The following is a 27,658-nucleotide window of genomic DNA, read 5'->3' as shown; positions in this document are numbered from 1 at the left end:
AGATTCACGGCGGAGAGCCGCGGTCGGTTTATTTTTTCGCAAAAAGCGTTCACAGGCTGCAGTGGGGGGGGGGCGGTGTGGGGAGGGGGGGTTCAGCAATAATTGAGTAAACGTTGGGGCAACGTGGTGGTGGTGATGGTTGTGGTGGTGATGGATGTGTGGGGGGGGGGGCGGTGTGGGGGGGGCTGTCTGGGGGGGTGGTGTTTGAGTTTTCGGCGATTCCTCGACAGCGCGAGCCGGAGCTGCTTGCCCGGCGACCCGAGTTCGGCTTCCGCTCACGGCCAATAGGAGTGGCAAAATATTTATTTTGGTCTTCCCCTAGGTTGACTCGGCATTAAATGAGTACCTGGCGCGGCGTGTGGTGAGCAGCATCGCCGCTGGGGAGACGGCGGCGGCCGGGCACAGCCCTGCCGTGCCGGCGCTGCTGCTACTCGCTAACAGCGCTCGCCCCAACAGTCGAGCTTAGTTCACCACGTTTAGTTTACCAAGTTTAGTTTACCATGTTTAGTTTACTAAGTTTATCTTCTGGGTTCTTTCGGTAAAGTCACGTAGAAGGGAAATAATAAAGTAATAAAATAAAACATAATAAAATAATATAATGTATATAATATTATGTTTTATTTTTATTATTGTATTATTTCCCTTCTACGTGACTTTACCGAAAGAACCAAGAAGATGAATCCCTGCAGTCACTAAAGCTTTAAATCGAAATTTACCAAGTTTAGTTTACCAAGTTTAGTTTACCAAGTTTAGTTTACTAAGTTTTTGAGCCAGTTGGGAACGAACCCACGACCTCCTGCGTACCAGGCGAGGCAGTTAACATCCCCTAGCCACCAGGGGGCCACTTGGTCTAATCTTCCATCCTGACCAGACCTCTTGAAAGAGGCGGCAGTCACCTACCCTCAACGCTTGATCCCATCACAGCATCATCCTGAAACCACGTTGATTCTAAATCAGAGGACCCGGAGAATAAAATCCACACCACCATGGGGGGGGGGGGGAGAGATATTCTTAGGTTTTTTCGGTAAAGTCACGTAGGTAAAAAATTAAAATTAGTAAAAGTAAAATAAAAAATAAAATAAAAATCACGACGTTTCGGAGGCAACACAAGCTTCCGTCTTCAGGTGGAACCGTCACAGCACGATTGCTGTTCCAAGTGAGAGAAATTAGAGAGACACCGCAAACTACAAATATACAGCGGCAGCAGCAGGCATCGTCAGGGTCGGCATCGAACCCACGAGGAGGGAGGATCTGGCGTTGTACCACGGCGCTCGCACGTCGGTACGAGCGGGGAAGGTGGCACGACGAGGCCTGCGGTGGCCACGTCGCCACACCGCCACGTGCGGTGTGCCGGGCGAGGTGGTTGAGATCTCGCGGCGTTGACGCCGTCTGTGGTCGTTTGTCGTTCTCGTCGGCGTGGTCGTCGCAGGCTCGGTGACCAGTTCTACCGGGAGGCCATCGAGCACTGCCGCAGCTACAACGCGCGGCTGTGCGCCGAGCGGAGCGTGCGCCTCCCCTTCCTCGACTCGCAGACGGGCGTCGCGCAGAACAACTGCTACATCTGGATGGAGAAGCGGCACCGCCGGCCCGGTGAGGGCGTGTGTGTGTGTGTGACGCGTGTGTGTGTGACGTGTGTGTGTGTGACGCGTGTGTGTGTGACGCGTGTGTGTGTGTGTGTGTGAGACGTGTGTATGTGACGTGTGTGTGACGTGTGTGTGTGTGACGTGCGTGTGTGACGTGTGTGTGTGTGTGACGTGTGTGAGTGTGACGCGTGTGTGTGTGACGCGTGTGTGACGTGTGTGTGTGACGTGTGTGTATGTGACGTGTGTGTGACGTGTGTGTGTGACGTGTGTGTGACGTGTGTGTGACGCGTGTGTGACGTGTGTGTGTGTGACGTGTGTGTGTGTGACGTGTGTATGTGACGTGTGCGTGCGTGTCTCCCCCAGGCCTGTCTCCGGGGCAGCTCTACACGTACCCGTCCCGCTGTTGGCGCAAGAAGCGGCGCCTGCTGCCGCTGGATGACCTGCGACTCCGGCTGCCCGACATCAAGCCCGGTACGTCGGTGGGGGTGGGGGGGTGGGGGGGGGTGGGGGGCAGCGCGGACCACGTGGTGCAGCTGACGCGACGCCGCTTTGCGCTGCCCCTCAAGCCGCGTTGCTGCTGCTCTCTCGCGAGTTACTGCAACTGTTGAGTGTTTGAAGCAGGTAAGGCCCCGCCGAGCTACGTAGATTTTTGTCAGAGGCGACCCTGGCTATCGCAAACGAATGGGGTTATCATCATCATCATCGTCGTCATCGCCGCGTGGAAATTCATAGCAGCAGCCAAATACTCGAGACGCGCGACGTCGATTCTAAATGTGGAGAAGCAAAAAAAACGGAGGGCCCAGAGAAAAATCCACGCGACCGCAGAGAGAGAGAGAGACACGCAAACTCCAAATATACAGTAGCAGCAGGCGTTGTCAGGGTCGGGATCGAACCCACCACCTGCTGGGATTACACGATTGAGATTTCACGAAGACACCGAGCGGCGATGATCGCCCCTCTCCCCGTGCACCGGCGGCCGAATGCCCCGGGTGACTCTGGCGAACGAGGCTTTGAATCCTGGTCACTTGGGTCGTCTCTCGGGTTGAACAGAAATCGAGCTTGAATCTCCGCTTCTGTCTGGCGGCGCGGCTGGGCAGCGTTCGGCCATCGGCCGCTTCTTTGCAAGGGAGTAACCCGCCGAGCACCTCACGCGAGACGTCGCGTCGTGAGCGTACGCAACGACAAACGACCACTGCCCGCCCCGTCAAGCGGCCTGCGTTTCACGTGCGCCTCCTTGTGCAGGCCCGACGCGGCGGCAGTCCGAACGGACGACTTGGGCTCGTTCCGGGCCTCCGTTGGTCCTTCTAGAGCCGTGGCTTCCCAAAGGCACGGCGACACCATTCCGCCCCCGCCGCGCGGCGCGAATGGTGACGGCGTTCGTCAGGCCTTGGGACCGTGAATAATGCATGAAGGCAGCGAGGCGGGATGGTGGTTGGCGTTTGGGAGTCTCGAGACGGGCGGGCGGGGAGCGGAGTCCGCGGGGAGCGGAGTCCGTGGGACTGTCGCCTCGATCTGAGAGAACCGCCACTGAACGGGAGGAGGGAGGAGGTTACTCGTGTGAGGCACGGCCAGATCTCTCCGCGCGGTACAAGTGGGCAATGTGGCACGAGCCCGGCGGTGGCCGTGGCCACGTGGCGGTGTTGTACTGCACGGGGTGTGCCGGGCGGCGGCGGAGGTATTTCCCCGGGTCGCCGACCTCCGACAGACCCGGTAGAAGTTTTTTGCCGTTCGTCACATGACCTGCATAATAATAATAAAGACGAAGCGGGAAACGGCGGCGATTGCGCGGCGCGGCTTCGCTCCGCAGAGGGAGCCGCTTTTTTCCAATCGGCACGCAGGCAGAGGCGGCAGGGAATTGAATTAATTGGCCGATGCGACGTGTCGAGACTTGTGCAGGGACGCTGAAGGGGGGGGCCCTGGAGAGGTGGGGTTGGGGGCGGCGGTCGGGTGCTGGGGGGGGCGGGGGGGGGGGACCTTTGCCCTGTTTGAAGCGAGGCCCACGTCCGCTAGCACCGGTACCGTCTGTGGCGGCGGCGGCGGCCGTGACGACGACGACGAGAGGAGGCGATGGCCGGCGTGGGTCCACCCGGGGAGTCCTCACGGTCACAGCGGAGATCGGGGGGGGGGGGGCAGGGGGAGGACCGGTGGGGGGGGGGGGGGCATCGAGCTCGCAGTGGGGAGACGAGCGGACGTGCGCTACGGGGGGAGCCCCATTGCTTCCCGCGTCGGGTAAAGGATTCACGTAGCCAACCGCGCTAATCGGAGGTGCGGGGGGAACGACAACAAACTAAAGGCAAAAAATCAGTTTGACAGAAATGCGTTTGTCAATCTGGATGATGGTGGTTTAAAAGTGCGTCATTACCAGTGGCTTCCTAATATCGGAAGGAAGAGCGTTCCAGACGGCCGCAGAAGCAGCGCATCTGAAAGCGCCGCGCGATGCGGCGACCACCGACTTTGTTCGACGGCTAACCGAAAGCCGCTGCCGCTGCGAGGATGAGTGGAGTTGGCGCGATGATGGTTCATGCTCCTTGAACGAGACCTCACAATCGATCCGTTCGGCAACCGGAAGCCAACGCAGCTCGGAGAGCACTGGACGGACACGGTCGGATCTCGCAGTACCCGTCACGACATGTGCCAGAGAATGTTGTACATGTGGCAATCACTTTGCGTGCAATGATTGCGACCTCACAATGCATTCGCTCATCAGCGACCTGGGTCGGGATCGAACCCACGCACTCCTGGATAACAGGATGACCGGAGTCCTCGGCGAGGTGTTTGTGTTTCGATTTAAAGCTTTCGTGACTGCAGGGATTAATCTTCTTGGTTCTTTCGGTAAAGTCACGTGACTTTACTGAAAGAACCAAGAAGATGAGGTGTTTGTTGTTCCGAGCGCTAAAGCGGCCGCGTCTGGAGGCCCTCCCCACGAAGCGAGGCCCTCCGTGGGGAGACGTCGCGGCCACGAGCGGGGCCTTCGACTCGCGGGCCTCCGGCGTCGTTTCAATCTCCGGGTGGATGACTCGCCACCCCGCGCGGCGCTATTCTCGTCCTGTCCCCCGTGTGTGATTAAAGGAGCGGCACCACTCGCCGGGAAATTGCCTTTTATTTATGTACGCGGTGGCCCAAAAGTCCGGACACATTGGGTTGTTGTATTTATTTGAACAAAGCACGTGAAGGGTTGTTTCCCCCGTAATGAAGGTTTTTGTTGGGTTGGATCGCGTGAATATCAATGCGTCGTTAAACCCGCCGCCACCCGACACGGCCAATTAGTGAGGTTTGTCACGTTAACAAAACGTGGACAATTCGTTCCTAGTTCGGCACACCGGTGTGTTGGAGGGTAAACCCACGACATTTACAATTTCGATTGCGACCGACTTCACCAGGCGATCTTCCATCTGTGTGGCGAAGTCCTCTGACTTCCGGTCTTCAAGAGAGTAAAGGTCACATCATCACCGCGTGGTGAAGATGAGAGGCGGGTTTATTGTGACGATGTAACTTACAACGGATTACGTTAATGCGAAAATATATGCGGTCACGTACTTCCAGATGGGTTATTTCATGAAGATGTATATATTTTTTGTACAAATGTCCAAACTGACTTCCGTTCACGTGGATGCACTCACACGCGTGAATTTTCTTCTGATTCTAGATTTGAAGTTTTCGTGACTGCAAGGATTCCATACTCTTTGGTTCTTTCGGTGAAGTGACGTAGATCAAAAAGAAAAATAATAATTAAAATAATAGAATTAAAATAACTAAATTAAATCACGACGCTTCGGAGGCTGTTCCACCTGATGACGGGAGCTTGTGTTGCCTCCGAAACGTCGAGATTGCATTGAGTTATATTCATTTTTTTTTCTTCTGATGTTAATTCAGAACCCTCTTTTTTCTTTACAAAGATTACAACTGTAGTAGTCTTTGCACGTCCCACCAATTATGTTTCGTCTCAATCCGTTCACGGCCGTTGGTCGAGCGTTGGCGAATGTCATCGGAAAAACTAAAAAATAAATGTTCATCATGATAACAGATTAAATATGAACTCAAAGAATGAACAATAGAAAAAACTATTATACAGGATGGGCCAATGTGAGACATTGGGTTATTATGCAAGGTGGCCCAACGGTGTTAAAATCACTTAAATAACCCGGTGTGTCATATTGACCACCCTATATAATAACCCTATAAACCCTATTGACCCACCCTATATAATAACCCTATAAACCCTATTGACCCACCCTATATAATAACCCCGTGTGTCCTCTGACTATTGGGATGCTATCAGCGCCGGCAGTGGCGGTGGGCGCTGATTGACGGCCCCCGTCGCCCACTTTGCGTCGCTATCGACACCTCCTCCTCCCCCCCCTCCTCCCCCTCCTCCCCCCCCCTCCTCCCCCTCCTCCCCCTCCTCCCCCTCCTCCCCCCCCTCCTCCCCCTCCTCCTCCCCCCCCCTCCTCCTCCCCCCCCTCCTCCTCCCCCCCTCCTCCTCCTCCTCCTCCCCCCCCTCCTCCTCCCCCCCCTCGTTATGGAGTGCACCTGCTGCTGCTGCTTCGAGCGTTATTTCTCATTTCGACGAAAACGGCACGTGGGTGCAAATTATCAGCCAGAGCATCTTTCTTTTTTAATAATCCGCCACTTTTATTTATTTATTTTCCATCTCTCGCCCTCCCGCCGGCTCTCTAAGTCGCTCTCCCACCCGCTCTCCCGCCCACTCTCCCACCCTCTCTCCCACCCGCTCTCCCGCCCACTCTCCCACCCTCTCTCCCACCAGATCTCCCACCCGCTCTCCCACCCTCTCTCCCACCCTCTCTCCCACCAGATCTCCCACCCGCTTTCCCGCCCACTCTCCCACCCTCTCTCCCACCAGATCTCCCACCCGCTCTCCCGCCCATTCTCCCACCCGCTCTCTCATCAGCTCTCCCACCCACTCTCCCACCCGCTCTCTAAGTCACGCTCCCACCCACTCTCCCACCCGCTCTCCCACCAACTCTCCCACCCACTTTCCCACCCGCTCTCCCACCCGCTCTCCCACCCACTTTCCCGCCCGCTCTCCCACCCACTCTCCCTCTCATTATTGCCCACCCAACCTCCCAGAGCCGTCACGACGATCTCGCTTCATCACAAGACGCCACCACTGAGCGGATAATGAATGTTGGTCTTGGAAGCCGCTAAACTGATGGTCTCAAATCATATTTATATATTTTAAAATGTATAATTATGTATGTGGAGACACAGGAAACGGAGTTCTTCTGCTTGCAGTTACCTATTATATATTAATCGCTCTAAGGCGAGGACATATCCAGCATGGACGACGACGATAACTATGATGATGACGATGATGATGATGATGACGATGATGACGACGATGATGACGATGACGATGATGACGATGATGACGATGACAATGACGACAATCACGATGATGATGATCACGGTGATGACAATGAAATCATAACAATGACAAGGATGACTAAAACGACAATGATGATAACGACGATGATGACGACGGCAATTACGATGGTGACGATGATGATGACGATGACGACGAAGTTGACAATAACGCTGACGATGACAATGTTGATGACGATGATGACAATCACATTGATGACGACGACGACAATCATGATGGCCACGACGATGATTGATGACTACGACGATGACGATGATGACGATGACGGTGGTGATGACGATGATGACGATGACGGTGGTGATGACGATGATGACGATGACGGTGGTGATGACGATGATGACGATGACGGTGGTGATGACGATGATGACGATGACGGTGGTGATGACGATGATGACGATGACGGTGGTGATGACGATGATGACGATGACGGTGGTGATGACGATGGTGGCAATGACGACGGTGGTCGCAGCTGCTGCTGCTGGTCGTGGTGGTAGTGGTCGTGGTGGTGGTGGTGGTGGTCGTGGTGGTGGTGGTCGTAGTGGTGGTGGTGGTCGTGGTGGTGGTGCTGGTCGTGGTGGTGGTGGTGGTCGTCGTGGTGGTGGTCGTAGTGGTGGTGGTGGTCGTGGTGGTCGTCGTGCTGGTAGTGGTGGTGGTGGTCGTAGTGGTGGTGGTCGTGGTGGTCGTCGTGGTCGTCGTGGTGGTGGTCGTAGTGGTGGTGGTCGTCGTGGTGGTGGTGGTGGTCGTAGTGGTGGTCGTGGTGGTGATGGTCATGGTGGTGGTCGTAGTGGTGGTCGTGGTGGTGGTGTTGGTCATGGTGGTGGTGGTGGTGCTGGTCATGGTGGTGGTGGTGGTGGTCGTGATGGTGGTGGTCGTGGTGGTCGTGGTGGTGGTGTTGGTCATGGTGGTGGTGGTGGTGCTGGTCATGGTGGTGGTGGTGGTGGTCGTGATGGTGGTCGTGGTGGTGGTCGTGGTGGTGGTGGTGGTCATGGTGGTCGTGGTGGTGGTCGTGGTCGTGGTGGTGGTCGTGGTGGTCGTGGTGGTGGTCGTGGTCGTGGTGGTGGTGCTGGTCGTGGTGGTGGTGGTGGTCGTGGTGGTGGTCGTGGTCGTGGTGGTGGTCGTGGTGGTGGTGGTGGTGGTTGTGGTGGTGGTCGTGGTGGTGGTGCTGGTAGTGAATGGCGAAGTCGCGCTGCCCCCGGGTGTGTTCAGCATCTCGGTGTGTTCACCATCTCGGTGTGTTCACCATCTCGGTGTGTCCACCATCTCGGTGTGTCCACCATCTCGGTATGTTCACCATCTCGGTGTGTCCACCATCTCGGTGTGTTCACCATCTCGGTGTGTCCACCATCTCGGTGTGTTCACCATCTCGGTGTGTCCACCATCCCGATGTGTTCACCATCTCGGTGTGTTCACCATCTCGGTGTGTTCACCATCTCGGTGTCCTTCGTGGCTCCTGCGGTGACCGCAGGCCCCGGGTCAGCCGCGGTGTCAAACGGCGCAGCGTGGAATTAGCAGTGACCCCCCCCATCCTCCCTACCCCCCCCACTACCCGCCCCCCCCACACCCCCTCACTCCTCCCCTACCTCTACCCCCCACTCCCCCCACCCCCTCCCTACCTCACCCATCCCCCTACCCCACCCCACTCCCCCCCACCCCCCACTCCCCCCCACCCTCCCACTCCCCCCCACCCTCCCACTCCCCCCCTACCTCTACCTCCCCTACCTCTACCCCCCCACTCCCCCCCACTCCCCCCACCCCCCCCACCTCACCCACCCCCCTACCCCCCCCCTGCCTGCCCCCGGCGGCGCTGTAACCGACCCTCGTGGTCCATCACGGCCCCTGACGTTGCATTAGCGGCAGCGAGCGTTGACGTGAGTGCGTGTGCGTGTGCATGTGTGCGTGTGTGTGTGTGCGTCGGCGTGCGTGTGTGTGCGTGATGGTGTGTGTGTGTGCGTGTGTGTATGTGTGCGTGTGTGTATGTGTGTGTATGTGTGTGTGTGTGCGTATGTATGTGTGCGTGTGTGTGTGCGTATGTGTGTGTGTGTGTGTGCGTATGTGTGTGCGTGCGTGTGTGTGTGTGCGTCAGCGTGCGTGCGTATGTATGTGTGTGTGCGTGAACTTATGTGTGCGTGTGTGTGCGTGATGGTGTGCGTCCTTCATTTGCGTTTTATCAGGGGGGGGGTGAGGGCCGGGGGGGAGGTGGTGGCGCAGTGGTTAGCGCGTTGCCCTGCCGCCACAGACCACCCGGCGGGCCGAGTTGGATTCCCGCTCGCGGTCCAACGGCGGGGCGACGATTGTCTGCGCCGGTTGTGGGCCTCCCCCCGAGGTTGACTCGAACGGGTGCCGAGCGCGGCGCGTAGTCAACGTGGGAGACAAAGGCGGCCGTGGAAGCGATGCTCTCCACGCCTCCCCCTCGAAGATGCCGCTCGCTAACGGCACTTGCCCCAGCAGCCTGTTAAAGGCTCCACGGGGGCTCTTTGTCTTTGTGTAGTGAGGGGCTATAAATAAATACAGACTATGTGCGAGATAGGGTAATATTTTTCCGGCGGATATTGCTCCGGCGGATATATATATTCTCTCTTTAATTCTTCATTCACCCGCTGCGTGATTTATAGAGCGGCGGTGGATGGGGGGAGCGGCGGCGCAGCGGTTGGCGGCGCCGCCACTCCCGTGAGCCGTAGCCCTCCGTGGACGTCAGCTGTGGCCCCTAACCCCGGCTGCAGGAGCGAGCTTCGATGATCGTCATCGAGCGTCGAGCGTCGATGATCGTCATCGAGCGTCGATGATCGAGCGTCGACGCGGGAGAGTGTCGATACATCGAATCGACGAATTGTTGCTCGGCCCGGTGCTCAAACAGGAACCCCCGTCCTTGGGCCCAGCGCCGGGTCAAACAAACGCAGTCGCTCCGCTGGGAGGTGACGGGGCGGAGGGAATAAATACGCGAGCCGTGGAGGGGCTCAGGGTTGAGAAAGGCTGCGGGGGAGGGTGGCGGGTGGCGGGGGGGGGGGTGCAGGAAGGCGTTGGAGGAAAGAGCCAGCGGTGAGAATGTGAGAGAGGCAGGTAGGGGGCCCTGTATGGGTCACATGGTAGGTGGCCCTATGTGGGTCACATGTTAGGTGGCCCTATGTGGGTCACATGGTAGGGGGCCCTGTATGGGTCACATGGTAGGGGGCCATATATGGGTCACATGTTAGGGGGCCCTGTATGGGTCACATGGTAGGTGACCCTATATGAGTCACATGGTAGGTGACCCTATATGGGTCACATGGTAGGTGACCCTATATGGGTCACATGTTAGGTGGCCCTGTACGGGTCACATGGTAGGGCATCAGGGTCAGGATCGAACCCACGACCTCCTGCATTCCAGGCGAGGTAGTTCACATCTCCTAGCCACCACGGCGCCCTGCGGGTCGTGCGCCGCCACCTCCTACAGTCGACGGAGCACGCCGTGACGTCTCCCCGCCGACCGACCGAGCCGACTGACCGACAGTTTGTGACGTAAGCAAAACATGCCAAGTCGCGTAGATAGAAAATAATCAAATGAAATTTGTATTATTTGAATTGTATTATCTTCTATCTATGTGACTTTACCGAAATAACCTAAGAATACGAATTGCTGCAGTCACGAAAGTTTTAAATCAAAATTTCAAACGTGCCAATTAGTAGATCTTGCCACGTAGACAAAACGTGCCAATTCGTTACTCGTACAGCACACCGGCTGTGTGTTGGAGAGTAAACCCACGACGCTTACAATTGTTGTTGGAGAGTGGCCGGGCACCCGGTTTCCCGCAGCAGGGACGGACTCCGGCTGTCAAGCGGCGATCTGCCTGGCACGTCCGCAGCGACGTCCCCTCCCGTCGCGTGCGCCGCACGTTAGCGCACCGAGGCCGGCGGTTACCATCCCGGATCGGGCGCCGCGCTTCATTTTCCAGGCGCCCGCTCGCCATGCGGACGACGCAGATCGTGGGCGATCGCCGCCACGCTGGTGCGATCTCAAGTCAACGACCGTTTGGTGTTAGCGGTCGAGCGCTCGGGCGTGCGCCTGGCCTGACTCACCCCCCCGCCCACCCCCCCTCCCACGGCGTTTCAATGAATTGCCACGATTCGAGGATAACGATTAAAAAAATTGTTTGCTTTCGATTTTAGTCTCTGGTTTGTGACGCGCGACGAGACGCGCGTCGGTCGATGCGCCGCGTGCGCAGGGCAGCGACTTTAACCGTCCAATCGAAGCATCGCTAGATGCCCACGCAGCCTTATCAGTCTCCGTCTATCCCTCTCTCTCTCTCTCTCTCCCCGTCTCTCCCATCTCCTTCCCATCTCTCCCCGTCTCTCCCCCCTCTCCTCCCTCCCCCCCGTTTCTCTCGCCGTGCCCGCCGTGCAGTGGACGTGGCCCTGAAGAAGGAGGCGCTGCTGGCGGGCGAGGGGCCCAGCCTGGAGGCCTTGCTGCGTGGGGACGGCAGTGACAAGTCCCGCGACGATGAGCCCAGCCTCAGTGACTACCAGGTAGCTACTCTGACCCACGGTTACCCACAGGCACCCACGGGGACCTACAGGGCCCATAGGTACCCTACCCACAGCTCCCACGGGGACCTACAGGGCTCATAGGTACCCTACCCACAGCTCCCACGGGGACCTCCTGGCACCCGCAGGGAGATACGGGCACCTACCCACAGGGACTTATGGGTAACCTACCCACAGGGTCCGACAGGTGACTACAGGTACCCACATTTACCTACGGTTGCCCACAGGTATCTACAGGTACCTACAGGTATCTACAGGAACCTACAGACACACAAAGACAAAGGTCCCTCCATATAGCCTTTAACAGACTGTTGGGGCAAGTGCTCGAGTAGCACCTATGAAGGCCGGAACAGCACACGAGGGGGTGGGTGACCAGAACCACCCCGGCCGCCTTTGTCTTCCCAGTGGCGATGTTTACACACCTCACAGGTCCGGGACCGGTTCAGATTATCGTCACTGGCGGTGTTGGCCGTGAGCGGGAATCGAACTCGGGTGGCCGGGTTCGTAGCGCAGCGTAGCGCTAACCACTACAGCACCGCTCCTCATTGTACACACAACCACCCAACTAGATGCATAACAGGTACCCCACACACACACACACACGCTGTTAAACACGCACACACACACACACACGCTGTTAAACACGCACACACACACACACACGCTGTTAAACACGCACGCACACGCACACACGCACACACGCACACACACACACGCACACACACACACGCACACGCACACACGCACACGCACACACGCACACACACACACGCGCACACACACACACGCACACACACACACGCACACACGCACACACACACACGCACACGCACACGCACACACGCACACACACGCACACACACACACACGCACACACACGCACACGCACACACACACACGCTGTTAAACACGCACACACACACACACACGCACACACACACGCACACACACGCACACACACACGCACACACACGCACACACACACACACGCTGTTAAACACGCACACACACACACACACGCACACACACACACACACACGCTGTTAAACACGCACACACACACGCACACACACACACACGCTGTTAAACACGCACACACACACACACACGCACACACACACACACACACGCTGTTAAACACGCACACACACACGCACACACACACACGCACACACACACACACACGCTGTTAAACACGCACACACACACGCACACACACACACACGCACACACACACACGCACACACACACACACGCTGTTAAACACGCACACATCCACTCAACAATAGGTACCCAACTACAACTACAGCAACAACAACAACAACAACCGCCATCCGCCACTAAGTGGCGGTGACGTCACCACGACGCTTGTGCCAGGCCAAGTGCACCTTGAGGCCACGTGAAGTGTCGAACGCCCGCTGGCAGGAGGTCACGGGGCAGACCCAGCAGGTGCCACGGGTCGACTGACCGAGATGACCGAGATGACTGGCTGATGCACCACCTGTGCCCCCTACTACAATCACAGACACACAGACACACTCACAGACACACACGCTGTTAAACACACACCCAGCGAGAGGTACAACGGGGGGGGGGGGGGGTACACCACGTGGGGTAGCGGCCCCGCGTGCCTCCTGAGCCAGGCCCGGCTCGGCACAGCCCCCCGGAGCACGGCTCGCTTGTGCCAGCGGCGAAGCGGCATTGGGGCCGCCGGCCCGGCTTGGACGTCTGCCCGTCGACGTCCGCGCCCCGGCCGGCCCGGCCCTGCCTAGCCCGGCCTAGCCCGGGCCGGCCCGGCCCTGCCTAGCCCGGCCTAGCCCGGACGTCAACGCCTGGCCCAGCCCGGCGCGGGCCCTGACGTCCACGCCTGGCCCGGCCCTGCCTAGCCCGGCGCGGGCCCGGACGTCCACGCGTGCGCGTGCGCTCTCCCGCAGAAGGTGCTGGACCCCGAGGACTTCCTGCTGGAGGAGATCGAGAAGGAGGAGCCCGAGGAGGAGCAGCCCAAGCGCAAGGCCAAGACCAAGACCAAGGTGCGGGCACAGCGGGCGGCGCCGGCGGCACCACCACCGTCGTGGGGGAGGGGGTGGGAGGGGGGCGGTCGTGGCGCGGGGAAGCATTTGGTCCCGAAGCAGTTCGATTGATAAATGACGATCGGTCCGAGAGGTGGGGGGGGCCTCGCCGCACCGTGCGGGCCCCGTGGGAATACTCCGCCGTGGCCGTGAAGGCACCGCCGGTTAGCACCGTGGCTGGGAGATGTTTACTCCCTCGCCTGGTATACAGGAGGTCGTGGATTCCATCCCGACGCCTGCTGTACGTTTGGAGTTTGCGTTTCTCTCTCTCCCCCTGGTCACGTGGATTATTCTCCAGGTCCTCCGGTTTTTCCCCTCCACATTTCGAGTATTTGGCTGCTATAAATGTCCACGTGATGACGAGCCGCACGTCAGGGGCCGCACTCAAGGCCACCAGGGGGCCGCCAGGCCTTGCGATGAGGAACACTAGGATTCAGAGTTGTCGCCTGCTGCTATACATTTCCATGTGGTGATGATGATGAGCCACTTCGGTGGGCTCTCATTTGCGATGACCAAGTCGCTTCTCAAAAAGGGCAGTGGGGCCTTTCCTGGTAAAATAAACAATTGATCAGTTTAAAGAGTTCAGTTTAGCACGGTTGGCTACTTACGCTGCGAGAGAAGTTGACCGAACGGACCGCACCGTAGGTACAGACGCGGGAGAGAGGGGGCGGAATTCGGCCGCGAGGAAACCGACTTTGCACGAGGCGCCGTCCAATCGCGTCCGTCCCACGCCGCCCCCCCCCCTCAGGGCCGCAACGGCGGCGAGCGGAAGAAGAAGAACAGCAGCGAGGCGGCTCCGCAGGAGGACAAGGACAAGCCGTACGTCTGCGACAGTGAGTTGCGTGGCGTCGCGTGGTGGGCGCGGTTAATGGGACTAAGCCTGTGCCGGTGGGGGGGGGGGGCGGAGGACACGCTCGCGTCGATGAAAATCGGGCCTGGCTTTAGGAAATTTCCCCTATGATGGAAGGCTGCAGCCGGCGCTCCCGGCTTATTGCTCTGCACTTCTCGACATGTGAAGGGTCACGGTTGTTATCAAGTGGCTGCAGTGATTACTCCTGCGCTGCCCAGTGCGTCCGTCCGTCCAGAACAAACCGGGGGGCGCGATAATAACACTCGTGGAATCCGGTCCAACCCGAGCAAAACGTTCGTGTAAAGTCGCGTCGCCCTCCGGGACTTTACCCGATTAAAAAAAAAAACTGTCGTCGCCCAAAGCTTGGTGAGACGCAAACCAGCGGCGAAAGGCCCCGGCCCTCCTCGGCGAGCACCGCCGCTATCCCAGCAGCGCCGCTGCCGCCTCGCCGCGGCCCGGCAACCACCGGCGTTGCCGCCAAGTGAACACTCCACGTGCACGCGCGCGGTGGAGGGCGCGGTGCGGCGGGACCCGTGCGTGCGCGTGGTTGTTCTTACTCGTCGTCGTTGTCGGCGTGTCAGTCTGCGGGAAGCGCTACAAGAACCGCCCGGGGCTGAGCTACCACTACACGCACTCGCACCTGGCCGAGGAGGAGGTGGAGGAGGACCGCGACTCGGAGCCGCGCACGCCGGCGTCCCGCAGCTCCGACGACCGCAAGCGCGACACCGGTAGCGCTCCCGCCTCTCGCTCACACACTCGCACACTCGCTCACACACTCGCTCACACGCTCGCTCGCACACTCGCTCATACACACGCTCGCACACGGCGATACCAATAACCATACCAATGCCACCGCCATTCGCCACTGAGTGACGGTGACGTCACCACGGCGCCTGTGCCAGGCCAGGTGCACTTTGAGGCTACCACGTGAAGTGTCGAAGGCTCGCTGACGGCAGGTCACGGGACAGACCCAGCAGGTGCCACGGGTCGCTTGACTGAGATGATCGGTAGATGCACACCAGCTGTACCCCCCTACTGGGCCAACTTTCTGTATTTTAGCCGCCCGGCGCTCCGCTCGTTGTTGTGAGCGTCGCTCCTCTGCCCTCCGTTCTTGTTGGAGCCTCCTCCACAGAGGCCGATCTTGCCACCGCTGGTACCGGTCTTCGCACAACAACAACAATAACAGTAATCGTGCAGGCCAGAAAAACTGTAAATATCAAGCACCAACGTGGAAACGCGTAGAAAGCGCCGCAGCCTCGATGCACTGTGCAAAAACCATTTAGCGGTTCCTGCAGAAGTGCATTGTGGTCCTCCTGCTGCTGTCGGCCGGTCACATGTTCACTCGAAATGATTTAGATGGCGACCCAAGCCAAAGAGGGACACCCACAATCCAATTCTCCGGCAACCACTGACGACGCCACATGTCCGCACGCACGCTGCGTTGTGCTCTTATACAGCGGGCGGTCCGTTTGGCTTCACCTCCCTACTCACTCACCCCCACTCCTCACTCACTCACCCCCACTCCCCCCCACTCCTCACTCACTCACCCCCACTCCTCACTCACTCACCCCCACTCCTCCTCACTCACTCACCCCCACTCCTCACTCACTCACTCACCCCCCACTCCTCACTCACTCACCCTCACTCCTCACCACTCACTCACCCCCACTCCTCCTCGCTCATTGCGCCACCTCTCCCTCTCCCCCCGTGGCGGCAGCAGCCGCGGCATCCGTGGCGACCGCGGCCGTAACGACGGCCGCGGCGTCGTCGGCGGCAACGGCGACGGCGGCGACGACGGGCAAGAAAGCGCCGGAGGGGCAGCCGCCGTCCCTGCCCAACACCTACTGCGACTTCTGCCTGGGCGGGCCGCACATGAACAAGAAGTCGGGCCTCTCCGAGGAGCTCATCTCCTGCTCCGACTGCGGACGCTCGGGTAGGAGACCCCCCCCCCCCCACCACCCACCCCCCCCACCCCCGCTCCATGCACGCCCCCCACCTCGCACGCCCGCACCCGGCCCCCACCCGACCGCGACCCGACCTGACCCCTCCCTCGCCAGGCCCAACGGTAGTGGGGAACGGAGACGGGACGTCGCGTGGACCGGACACGGCCGCTCTCTTTGGCCGCCGAAAATTTGCCGAGGTCCGTCGATCTTCGGGCAATTCGGAGCGCGGGGCTTTTTCTTTTGGTTTTGCCTCCCCCAGCGCCGCTTTTTGCCGAGGTCCGTCGACCGGTTTCGACTGCCCGAGTCTCGTCAGCGGGGTGAGGGAGCGGGTCCTGTCGTGATAAGCTCTCCCTAGTGCGGGACGTGTGCCGGCCTCGCCGCTTGAACCGTAGCCGGGGCCCAAAGAGGTGGTCCAACCCCCTCAGCCGCACGCCGACAGTCAGGCCAGAGCGCTCGCAGGGCGAGGATCAGATCGGCTTGAGCTCACACGGAGCCTCGCGGAGTCTCAAGGAGCCTCTAGGAGCCTCACCGCGCACGGGGACAGCACGAACCCAGAACGCCCCCACCCCACAACGCCCGATTCTGAGCCAGAAACACGGTCGCCCCTGGGCTGGTTAGGGAGCGTCTGGGTGTTCACGGCGGTCGTGGAAATGCTCTGTTGGGTCTCCGTTCCAATAGGATCACCGTCCACACGCGCGCACAACACACACACCACACACACACCACACACACACCACACACACAAGATACACCACACACACACCACACCAACACACCACACACACACTACACACACCACACACACACCACACACACGACACACACCACACACACACCACATACACACCACACACACACCACACACACCACACACACACCACACACACACACACACACCACACACACACCACACACACACACCACACACACACCACACACACACACTCCACACACACACCACACACACACACACCACACACACCACACACACACACCACACACACCACATACACACCACACACACACCACACACACACACCACACACATCACACACACCACACACACACCACACACACACACACACCACACACACACACCACACACACACTACACACACACCACACACACACACCACACACACCACACACACACACGTGCGCGCGTGCAGCACGTACGCACGTGTCGGTGAAGGCCGTTGAAATGAGATTCATGGAAGGGACGGGGAGACGCGGTGCCGCGTCCCTGGAGGGAGCGCCGGGAGCGGTGGTGGTAGTGGTGGTGGTAGTGGCGGCGGTGGCGGTGGTAGTGGTGGTGGTAGTAGTGGTGGTAGTGGTGGTGGTGGCGGTGGTGGTGGCGGTGGTGGTGGCGGTGGTGGTAGTGGTGGTGGTAGTGGTGGTGGTAGTGGTGGTAGTGGTGGTGGTAGTGGCGGTGGTGGTAGTGGTGGTGGTGGTGGCGTCGTGCCCCCGTCCGTCCGTCACGGTGCGGCCGCTGGCGCCGCTGCCCGTAGGTCGAGAGCGGTTCGTCGCTGACGTCGTCGGCTAATCGTCCGTTGGAGCGCGCGCACACACACGCAACACGCACACACAACACGCAACACGCACACACAACACACAACACGCAACACGCACACACAACACACAACACGCACACACAACACGCAACACACACGCAACACGCACACGCAACACACAACACACGCAACACGCACACACAACACGCAACACGCACACGCAACACGCACACGCAACACGCAACACACAACACGCAACACACAACACACAACACGCACACACAACACGTGCACACACGCAACACACAACACGCACACGCAACACGCAACACGCACACACAACACGCAACATGCACACGCAACACGCAACACGCACACGCAACACGCACACGCAACACGCAACACAACACGCAACACGCACACGCAACACGCACACACAACACGCAACACGCAACACGCACACACAACACGTGCACACACGCAACACACAGCACGCACACGCAACACGCAACACACAACACGCACACACAACACGCAACACAACACGCAACACGCACACGCAACACGCAACACAACACGCAACACAACACGCAACACAACACGCAACACGCAACACGCACACACAACACGCAACACGCACACGCACACGCAACACGCACACGCACACACAACACACAACACGCACACACAACACGCAACACACACGCAACACGCACACGCAACACACAACACACGCAACACGCACACACAACACGCAACACGCACACGCAACACACACACGCAACACGCAACACACAACACGCAACACACAACACGCACACACAACACGTGCACACACGCAACACACAACACGCACACGCAACACGCAACACGCACACACAACACGCAACACGCACACACAACACGCAACACGCACACGCAACACGCAACACAACACGCAACACGCACACGCAACACGCACACACAACACGCAACACGCAACACGCACACACAACACGTGCACACACGCAACACACAACACGCACACGCAACACGCAACACGCACACACAACACGTGCACACACGCAACACACAACACGCACACGCAACACGCAACACACAACACGCAACACGCAACACAACATGCAACACGCACACGCAACACGCACACGCAACACAACACGCAACACGCAACACGCACACACAACACGCAACACGCACACACAACACGTGCACACACGCAACACGCACACACAACACGCAACACGCACACGCAACACGCACATGCAACACGCAACACGCAACACACAACACATGCAACACGCGTGCCCTCCCGCTTCGCTGTGTCAGGAGGAACTCTCCAGTTCCTGGCGGTCGCTCCTTGCCGAGCCTGCGGTGATCGTAGAGCGCCAGTCGATTAGGATCACAGTTTGTGTTCATGGGGAGTAACAAATTAATATTTCTCTAATTGGCCCCCAGTTACGATGCAGAGGAAGCTGCGCTAATTAATATTAATCTCCGTCATGTTACGGCCTCCGGTATTTTGGCACTCTGGATCCTCGTAAATATCACTCCGATTAGCGTGCAGTTGGTGTCGCAGCAGGGCTCCTAATCACCGTCGTCGTCGTCGTCACAATAATGCCGGGTTTGTTTTTGTTGTAAATCCACGAAAGTCAATTTTTTGTTGGGGTTTTCTGTTTTTCTCGAGGGTTCCTGCGTTTCGATGTTTGGCCGGTTTCATTCGCCACCCCGACACGTGGCGCGCGGCGGGCAAAACCCGGGAATCCGGAGAAAGCTCACCGTGCGTACGGGAGGGGCGGGGGCGGCAGGAGAGTTCATGGTGATAACACTCAATGGCCTCGCACGGATGGATCCAATTAAGTTGCTGTGATGTCCGCCTCATGGCCGCACCTCGCAGCCCAGAGCCTATAGCACCTGCGGGTTTCCCAGGCAGTCACCCTCCCAAGCGCTATCCAGGTGCCCCGGTGTTTCTCTGCTCAGCTTCTCTGAGATTGGGGGCGGCGCGCTGGATGGAGGCGAATGGACAACGAGCGCACTGCTTGCTGGGAAGTGAGCCCCCGGCATAGGAACGTGGAATTTCCACCGCTAGTTGAGGGCTGTGAGAGTTATTGCCCATTGCTTGCTTCGAACAGGGGTGTGTTGTTTTTAAGAAAGTTTTTGCGCGATCTGTGAGAACCGGCCTGATCATCGACACCGCTTCGTTAAGCCGACCCGATCTCCTCGCCGCAGTGTGACCGTCATCTGCCGTTGCGCGCAACCCAGTTGCACCCGCACGGTTGCGCGCGGCACGCGGTTGCAACTGGGTTGCGTGCGGCAAAGTTGCGCGCGGACGTCTCCGCCGCCGTTGGCGAGCGGTTGCTGCTCGAGCGGTTTCGCAAGCGAGCGACTTGCAGCGACGGTAACATTTCGCTCGCAGCGTGCGGGGAATTTTTTTTTGTGATTCGCGAAGAACGAGCAGCCGTTTGCCATCTCCCCCCACCCACCCCCGCCCCTCCCCCAAGAATGGAAACGCCGTTCTCCGTTTCCATCGCTGCGCCGCAAAAAAAAACGCTCGCTCCGGATCGCGGAACGAAAGCGGTTCGGTGGCCGACGGCCGTCGATTCAATTTCGATTTAAAGCTTTCGTGACTGCAGGGATTCATCTTCTTGGTTCTTTCGGTACAGTCACGTAGAAGGGAAATAATAAAGTAAAAAAATAATGATAAAAAGAAAACATAAATTTTTTTTATTATGTTTTATTTTTATTACTTTATTATTTCCATTCTACGTAACTTTACCAAAAGAACCAAGAAGGCCTTCGATTCGTCCGCGAGTTCGACAAAGGGGGCGACATTTTGCCCGGGCCGACCGACGGCTCGAAGCTCGGGGCCCCAGCGGCCGTCTCGTGGGAGGCTCAAGAGCTACAGATCTGAGGCGCGTGACCCCGGCGTGTCACCTTTGCGCCGCCTGCCTTGAGCACGTCGGCGTTTTTTTTACGCTATTTTTCCCATTTCCTGCCGGAGGGGAAAAGCCGCTTCCGGGGAGGTGCTGATCTCCGCGCTCCCACACGGCCCCCGTACGTCACGGCCGGCGCCTCGGACAGAACGGCAGCGACGGCAGAACCTCGATCCAGCGTCGCGATCACAGCGGATCCACTCGGTGGTGGGGGAACTTTCTCCTTGGAGAAAGGAGGGGGGGGCAAATGCTACTTTCAAATAACTTTTGGCAGGCAGCCAATACAAAGATCCCCTGTGTAGCCTGAACAGACTGCCGGGGCAAATGCTTTAACACGTGGCAGGCTTTCGTGACAAATATTATTCATAATAAAGATTTTTGGATTAGATTTAGAAGTATAAACTTGCATTTACTCTCCAACACACCGGTGAGCTGAATTAGTAACTAATTGGCGTTTTGTTTACGTGACAAATCCCTTACTAATTGGCTGCGTCGGGTGGTGGAGGGTTACGACACATTTATACTTACGCGATCTAACCCAGCAACCTTTATTATGAGTAGCAAGTGCTGTTCAGATAATCGTCAGAGCGCGCAAACCGTTGCACTACCGCTCCCCTCGAGGGCACGTCAAAGACAAGACAAAGATCCCCCCGACAGCCTGTAACAGACTTGGGGCAAGTGCTGTTTGCGAATAGCACCCATCATCACCACAGTGCGCTAGGAGATGTTAACTACCTCGCCTGGTGTACAGGAGGTCGTGGGTTTGATCCCGACCCTGATGACGCCTGCTGCTGTATATTTGGAGTTTGCGTGTCTCTCTCTCTCATCATCATCATCATCACGGTGGCTAGGAGATGTTGACTACCTCGCCTGGTATACAGGAGGTCGTGGGTTTGATCCCGACCCTGATGACGCCTGCTGCTGCTGTATATTTGGAGTTTGCGGTGTCTCTCTCTCCCCGATGGTCGCGTGGATTTTTCTCCGTGTGCTCCGGTTCTTTCCCTCCACGTTTAAGAATCAGCATCACGCGTTTAAGAGCATTTGGCTGCTATAATTGTATTGCACGGCAAGCCACCCAGGTGGAGCGATCACTTGCTGTGTTGCCGGGTCGCTTCTGAGAAAGAGCTACGCGTAGCAGCTCAGCGGGGGCCTTACCCGCTGAAATAAACTTCCGTAATTTTTTTCGCTTTTTTTATTGGACTCGAATGATTCGCCGACGATCGCGACGCCGTCCGCGGCACCGCTGGAAATTCCCGCGAAGGTAACGGGCGGCGGGACGTGTGGAAATCGCGTTGCGGAGCGGAGCCGGCCGCTCCACCTTTGAACAGCACCCCCCCCCCACCCCCCCCACCCCCCCACCCCCCCCACACCCCCCCCACCCCCCCCAACTTGGGGGGAGCCGATGAGCCGCACGTGGTAGTTATTTTGGTTTTGGTGCAGCGAGAGAAACCCCCCCCCCCACGTGCCCCCCCCCCCTCACCCCGCTCCGAACAGTCACCACACAGCCGTGCCAGAGTCGCCGTATGGAAGCAATTTAAATCGGCCGCGTAAACTCCGCTCGGCCCCGACCCCACTGGAGGGGGTAGGGGGTAGGGGGGGTAAGGGGGGGGGGTAGGGGGGGGGTGTGCACGAGCTCTTTGGCGAGCGTCGTCTCGATGCGTCGTCCAAAATCATGGGAAAATGGGGGGATGGGGGGGGGGGCGGTTTGGGGGCATGGGGGAGAGTGAATTTTTTTTTTTTAAAAGCATCGCACAATAACTGGGGATGGGTGAGTGGCAGAGTGAGCGGTGAGCGGTCGAGCCACCGGTGATGGCGGTGGACATCGGTGACGACTGGGACATGTGCGGAAAAGAGCTTTGTAGCTCATCGGATTCCTCCCGCGTGACTGAAGATTCTGATTCAGCGCCGTGGAGGCAGCAGCAGCAGCAGCAGCGAGGGTTGGTGGATCACCGCATGGATGAGTAAATGTGGCGAAACTCCCTTCCCGTGAGTGCCGAGGATGAGCCGTACCCTGGGCTCGCCAGGATAAAGGCGGCACAGCAGGGCGTGGACTGATGCAAACAAATGTCACTCCCGTACGGGGATCGAGCGTTGTCCCCTCGCACGCGTGGGTTTTCTTCCGGGCGCTCCGGCTTCCTCCCACGCGTGCGATCAACACGACTCGTCACTTATTGGCTGAAAACATCTCGAACCCTTCCCCGTGCCGGGACTGTTTGCAAGTTGCAGGGTCGGGCACGGGGGGGGGGGTCTCTCACCTTCACCTCCAAATCTCGGAACGTGCGAGCGGCTCGGGGTTCGATTTATTCAGGGAGAGACGCAGCAGCGCCGTTGTTTATTTAGAGACGTTGTTACTCACCGCAGAGAACCGCAGCGACACCACCGCCGCCACTCCACGACAGCCGGCGCCAAAAGCGTGCCACGCGCCCTCCCGCGTGGCCTTGCGGGGAGCCTCGGTACCAACAAAGTGACTTTATTTAAGTCTTACTTCCGGTTTCGTTTCGATGACGTACACAACGCGCAAAACGTACGTCATCGGAATGGAATCGGAAGAAAAACTGGTGACGCGCACGCGTTCCGATCGCGTTCGTGCACACGCACGCGCGTACGTCGTCGGAATCGGAAGAAAGAACTGGTGACGCGCACGCGTTCCGATCGCGCTCGTACACACGCACGTACGTCGTCGTCGGAGCGGGAAAGGGTTAAGATTTAGGGGAGTGCAGGGTGACTGCCGGAGCCGTCTCGCCGGCCTGGCAGCCGTCCAATCGCGCGCCTCGACGGAGCGGCTCGTGATCGTGGCGGGAATTCTCATGGCGGTCGCCGACTGCCCTCCGTGAAACGCGTGACCTGTGACTCTGAACGTGGAAGGGAAAAAAAACAACGCAGGACCCGGGTCGGGGTGGGGGCGGGGGAGGGGGGGGGGGCACTCCACCCCCCCCCCCCCTCAAGCAAACAGACGGACAAAAAATGTAAGCGATTATGATTTGAACGACAATTATTATTATTATTATATATTCTTTCAATATTCCGTTAATCAACTTAGTGGAATATCAAACCCACTGCTGACTGGCTCCCGGGGGGGATCAGCTGGCGAGGGTTGGGGGGGGGGTGCCGTGGGGAGCGGAGGGGCTGGGCTGAGACTCGTTCCTCCTCGTTCGGCGCGTGCCAGTTGTGCTCACGGTTCCGGTGGTGGGGGGGGGATTAGTGGGGGTTGAATAGTGGGGGGGCGGGGGGCCCGCAGAGAGGGCGCCCACAGTGGTGAGATGTTAACTACCTCGCCTGGTGTACAGGAGGTCGTGGGTTCGATCCCGACCCTGACGACGCCTGCTGCTGTATATTTGGAGTTTGCGTGTCTCTCTCTCTCTCATCATCATCATAATGGCTAGGAGATGTTAACTACCTCACCTGGTATGCAGGAGGTCGTGGGTTCGATCCCGACTCTGACGATGCCTGCTGCTGTATATTTGGAGTTTGCATCTCTCTCGCTCTCCCTGTGGTCGTGTGGATTTTTCTCCGGGTCCTCCAGTTTTTTCCCTCCGCATTTAGAATCAACGTCACGCGTTTAAGGGTTACTTAGGCTGCTGTCAATTTCCGCACGACGACGACGACGATGATGATGATGAGCCACTTTCGTTGAGCCATCACTTTTTGATGGCCAGGTCGCCTCTCAAAATAAGAGCTGCACAGCTGAGTGGGGGCCTTACCTGGTTAATGAAAAAATTGTTTAATAGTAGAGGTCAAGGGGGTGCATCGGGGGTGGCTGCCACCCCCATGCCACCTCCGCGTCTCCGTGGGAGTCGACGGCGAATCCGCTTGAATTGAACACGTAGCAGACTTTCGCGGCCAATATTATTCATAATGAATGTTTTCTGGTTAGATCGCGTGAGCATAAATGCGTCGTAACCCTCCACCACCCGACGCAGCCAGTAAGGTTTGTCACGTGAACAGCGCGTCAATCGGTTGCGACGTTTGCGAGCGAGCCGGCCGGGCGGGGGGCCTTCCTCGGCCCCCCGGTCGGCGTTCCCGCAGTCGGCTTGGGCCAGAGGTCGCAAACGGGTTTTGATTCCTTACCCGTACCCGGCCGCACCAGGGTCGCAAATGGGTACCCGTACCTGGCCGGGTACGGGTACCCGTTCCCTACCCGTACCCTACCCGAAATGAGTGACAAACGGTGACTCACCAGTGACTCACGGCCTACCCGTACCCGTACCTGGCCGCACCAGGGTCGCAAACGGGTACCCGTACCCGTACCTGGCCGGGTACGGGTAGCCGGGTATCGGGTAGGGTGCGGGTATCGGGTACCCGGTTGCGACCTCTGGCTTGGGCCCCCTCCGTCAAAGACAACCGTAACAATCGCGCCCCTCCTCTCGAGATGGGGGGGGGCCTTCCGTCACGCCGTGCCGGTGGGGGGGCGTCTGACCGCGCGACGTTGCGGCCCGGGTCGGTGCGCCCGGCCCTCTGCTGCTGTTCGAAACACGCCTTGAGATCGTCGAGATCGTGTTTGGTGATATAATTGCCCAAGTGGTGGGGCCACTTTGTAGAGCTTGATCATTTGTGATGGTCTTTTCGCTTCTGAGAAATAAGTGAATACCTCGGTGGGCTTTGCCTGGCAGGATGGGGATGGTTCAGTGTTGTATTTGTTTGTGTGATTTGATTACCTTTCTTGTACTACTATCGTGATTTGTGTGACTTTCTTACCCCGTGTCCCTACCTGGACATCTGTGAACAAAAAGAGCTTCATAGCTCATCGGATTCTTCCGATTCTGAATGGAAACCTCGGGCCGCGGGGTTCTATTAGCGCGGCGCGTTAACCGCCGTGCCACCGCCGTACCCGTGACACCAATAACAACATTGTTGCCGTACCCGTGACAGTGTTGCTGTCAGTTTAACACGCAAGAGGCTGACAATTGTTTTTTTTACCCTTCTATCTGGCAACAAAACTGACACCTTTTTACAAGGAGTCATGTTTGCATAGACCGCAATACCTGCAGTCATAATACAAACAAAAGACATAACTCTGATAATGTGCACTGTCCTTGAAGTTGATTGGTCCACACCCGAGACAGCTTTCCTTAGAGCCTAGTCTGTTGCCAGATAGAAGGGTAAAAAAACAATTATCATATTTTTACTGGCAAATGAGGTTCCCATGACGCAAGAGGCTTTCACGACCGATACCATCCATACTATAGTTGTTTTTTGGTTAGGTCGCATAAATGTATAAATGTGTCGTTAAACCCGCCACCACCCGACACGGCTAATAAGTAAGGTTTGTCTTGTAAACAGAACGTGCCAATTTCTTTTACTCGTACAGCACGCCAGATTGGCACGTTCTGTTTACGTGACAAACCTTACTAATTAGCCGTGTCGGGTGGTGGCGGTGTTTAACGACACATTTATACATTTACGCGGTCTAACCCAACAAACCCCCCCCCCCCCTGTATTATGGTTGTTGTTGTTGTTTGTTGTTGTTCCTTAAATACTTCGGGTGGCATCGGTGGGGGGGGGGGCGGTGGTGGGAACAGGGCCGCAGGATCCACGCCCCGTGTGCGGTTTGTCTACCCCTCGTTCAGATGTAATGTACGTCTTAGTTAGCTTGATTTAGGGGGATAACCGCGCCTCGCTCGGAAGGCAGGTGACGTTTTAATTTAGACAAAGGCAATTCAATTCAGCTTTCTGTCATTTTGAAAAAGAGGGGAAAAGCAATTTAATCAAGCGATGCAGACGGGGGTGGCGGGCGGGGGTGGCGGGCGGGGGGGGGGGGGTTGGGGGGTGCGGGGGGCTGGCGCCCACGTCCTCAGCCCGATATAGTTTGAAGAATATAGTTTGAAAGGTAAATAAATTAGAATTCGATTTAAAAAATCCCAATTATCTCAGCCGTTCAAGCAAACGAATGGAAGCAGCGCCGGTGCCGCCGCCCATGAGCCCAGCAGCCCGCGGTGGCGATGCCGGCAACGGCCTCCCACACGGCCACCCCCATGGCCACCCACACGGCCACGCGCACCGTTGACGAATGCCAACTAAAAGTTTTTTTTTGATAAAGCCTCTTTGCATTTTAACCCTCGGATCACTGGATGCCACGGTGGCATCCGGGGTCCAAGGTAAGTAAATAAATATATAACGCATGAATATTTATATTCTTGGTTCTTTCGGTAAAGTCACGGAGAAGGGAAATAATAAAATGATAATAAATTAAACGTGACTTTACCGAAAGAACCAAGAATATTAATACCTGCAGTCACGAAAGCTTTAAATCGAAATTTATGAATATTTAGTTCACAACAAAACATCGATTACATTGTGACGTCGTCTAGGGCGGCGCGGTGGTGAGATGTTAACTACCTCGCCTGGTATACAGAAGATCGTGGGTTCGATCCCCACCCTGACGCCTGCTGCTGTATATTTGGAGTTTGTGTGTCTCCCTCATCATCATCACGGTGGCTAGGAGATGTTAACTACCTCGCCTGGTGTACAGGAGGTCGTGGGTTGGATCCCGACCCTGACGCCTGCTGTATATTTGGAGTTTGCGTGTCTCTCTCATCATCATCATCATCACGGTGGCTAGGAGATGTTAACTACCTCGCCTGGTGTACAGGAGGTCGTGGGTTGGATCCCGACCCTGACGCCTGCTGTATATTTGGAGTTTGCGTGTCTCTCTCTCATCATCATCATCATCACGGTGGCTAGGAGATGTTAACTACCTCGCCTGGTGTACAGGAGGTCGTGGATTCGATCCCGATCCTGACGCCTGCTGCTGTATATTTCGTATATGTGGGTCTCTCTGTATCTGTGGGTCTGTATGTATCTCCATGTGTCTCTATGCGTCTATTAGGGGAATCTATGTATCTCTATG

At 57.6% G+C, this 27,658-nt stretch overlaps 1 protein-coding gene across 5 annotated transcripts in view; it reads left to right on the top strand.

Annotated features, from left to right (window-relative positions):
* The window catches only part of LOC144949065 (zinc finger protein DPF3-like), a 324,698-nt gene that overhangs the window by 57,540 nt on the left and 239,500 nt on the right, over positions 1–27,658 (top strand). For 4 of the 5 annotated variants that reach the window (XR_013640239.1, XM_078878878.1, XM_078878877.1 and 1 more), the window contains exons 2-8: positions 1,430–1,590; positions 1,947–2,054; positions 11,366–11,487; positions 13,440–13,535; positions 14,323–14,407; positions 15,006–15,152; positions 16,142–16,357. Coding sequence is in view for 4 of the 5 variants with exons in the window: in XM_078878878.1 (XP_078735004.1) it covers positions 1,430–1,590; positions 1,947–2,054; positions 11,366–11,487; positions 13,440–13,535; positions 14,323–14,407; positions 15,006–15,152; positions 16,142–16,357 (935 nt within the window). In the remaining variant the exon portion in view is untranslated. The remainder of the gene's footprint in view (positions 1–1,429; positions 1,591–1,946; positions 2,055–11,365; positions 11,488–13,439; positions 13,536–14,322; positions 14,408–15,005; positions 15,153–16,141; positions 16,358–27,658) is intronic. The other variant, XM_078878876.1, reaches the window with a different exon arrangement.

This window comes from Lampetra fluviatilis, chromosome 52 (genome assembly GCF_964198595.1).
Source record: "Lampetra fluviatilis chromosome 52, kcLamFluv1.1, whole genome shotgun sequence".
Classification (NCBI taxonomy): Eukaryota; Metazoa; Chordata; class Hyperoartia; order Petromyzontiformes; family Petromyzontidae; genus Lampetra; species Lampetra fluviatilis.
The sequence above is the reverse complement of the archived record's forward strand: the minus strand, read 5'-3'. Positions and strand labels throughout refer to the sequence as shown.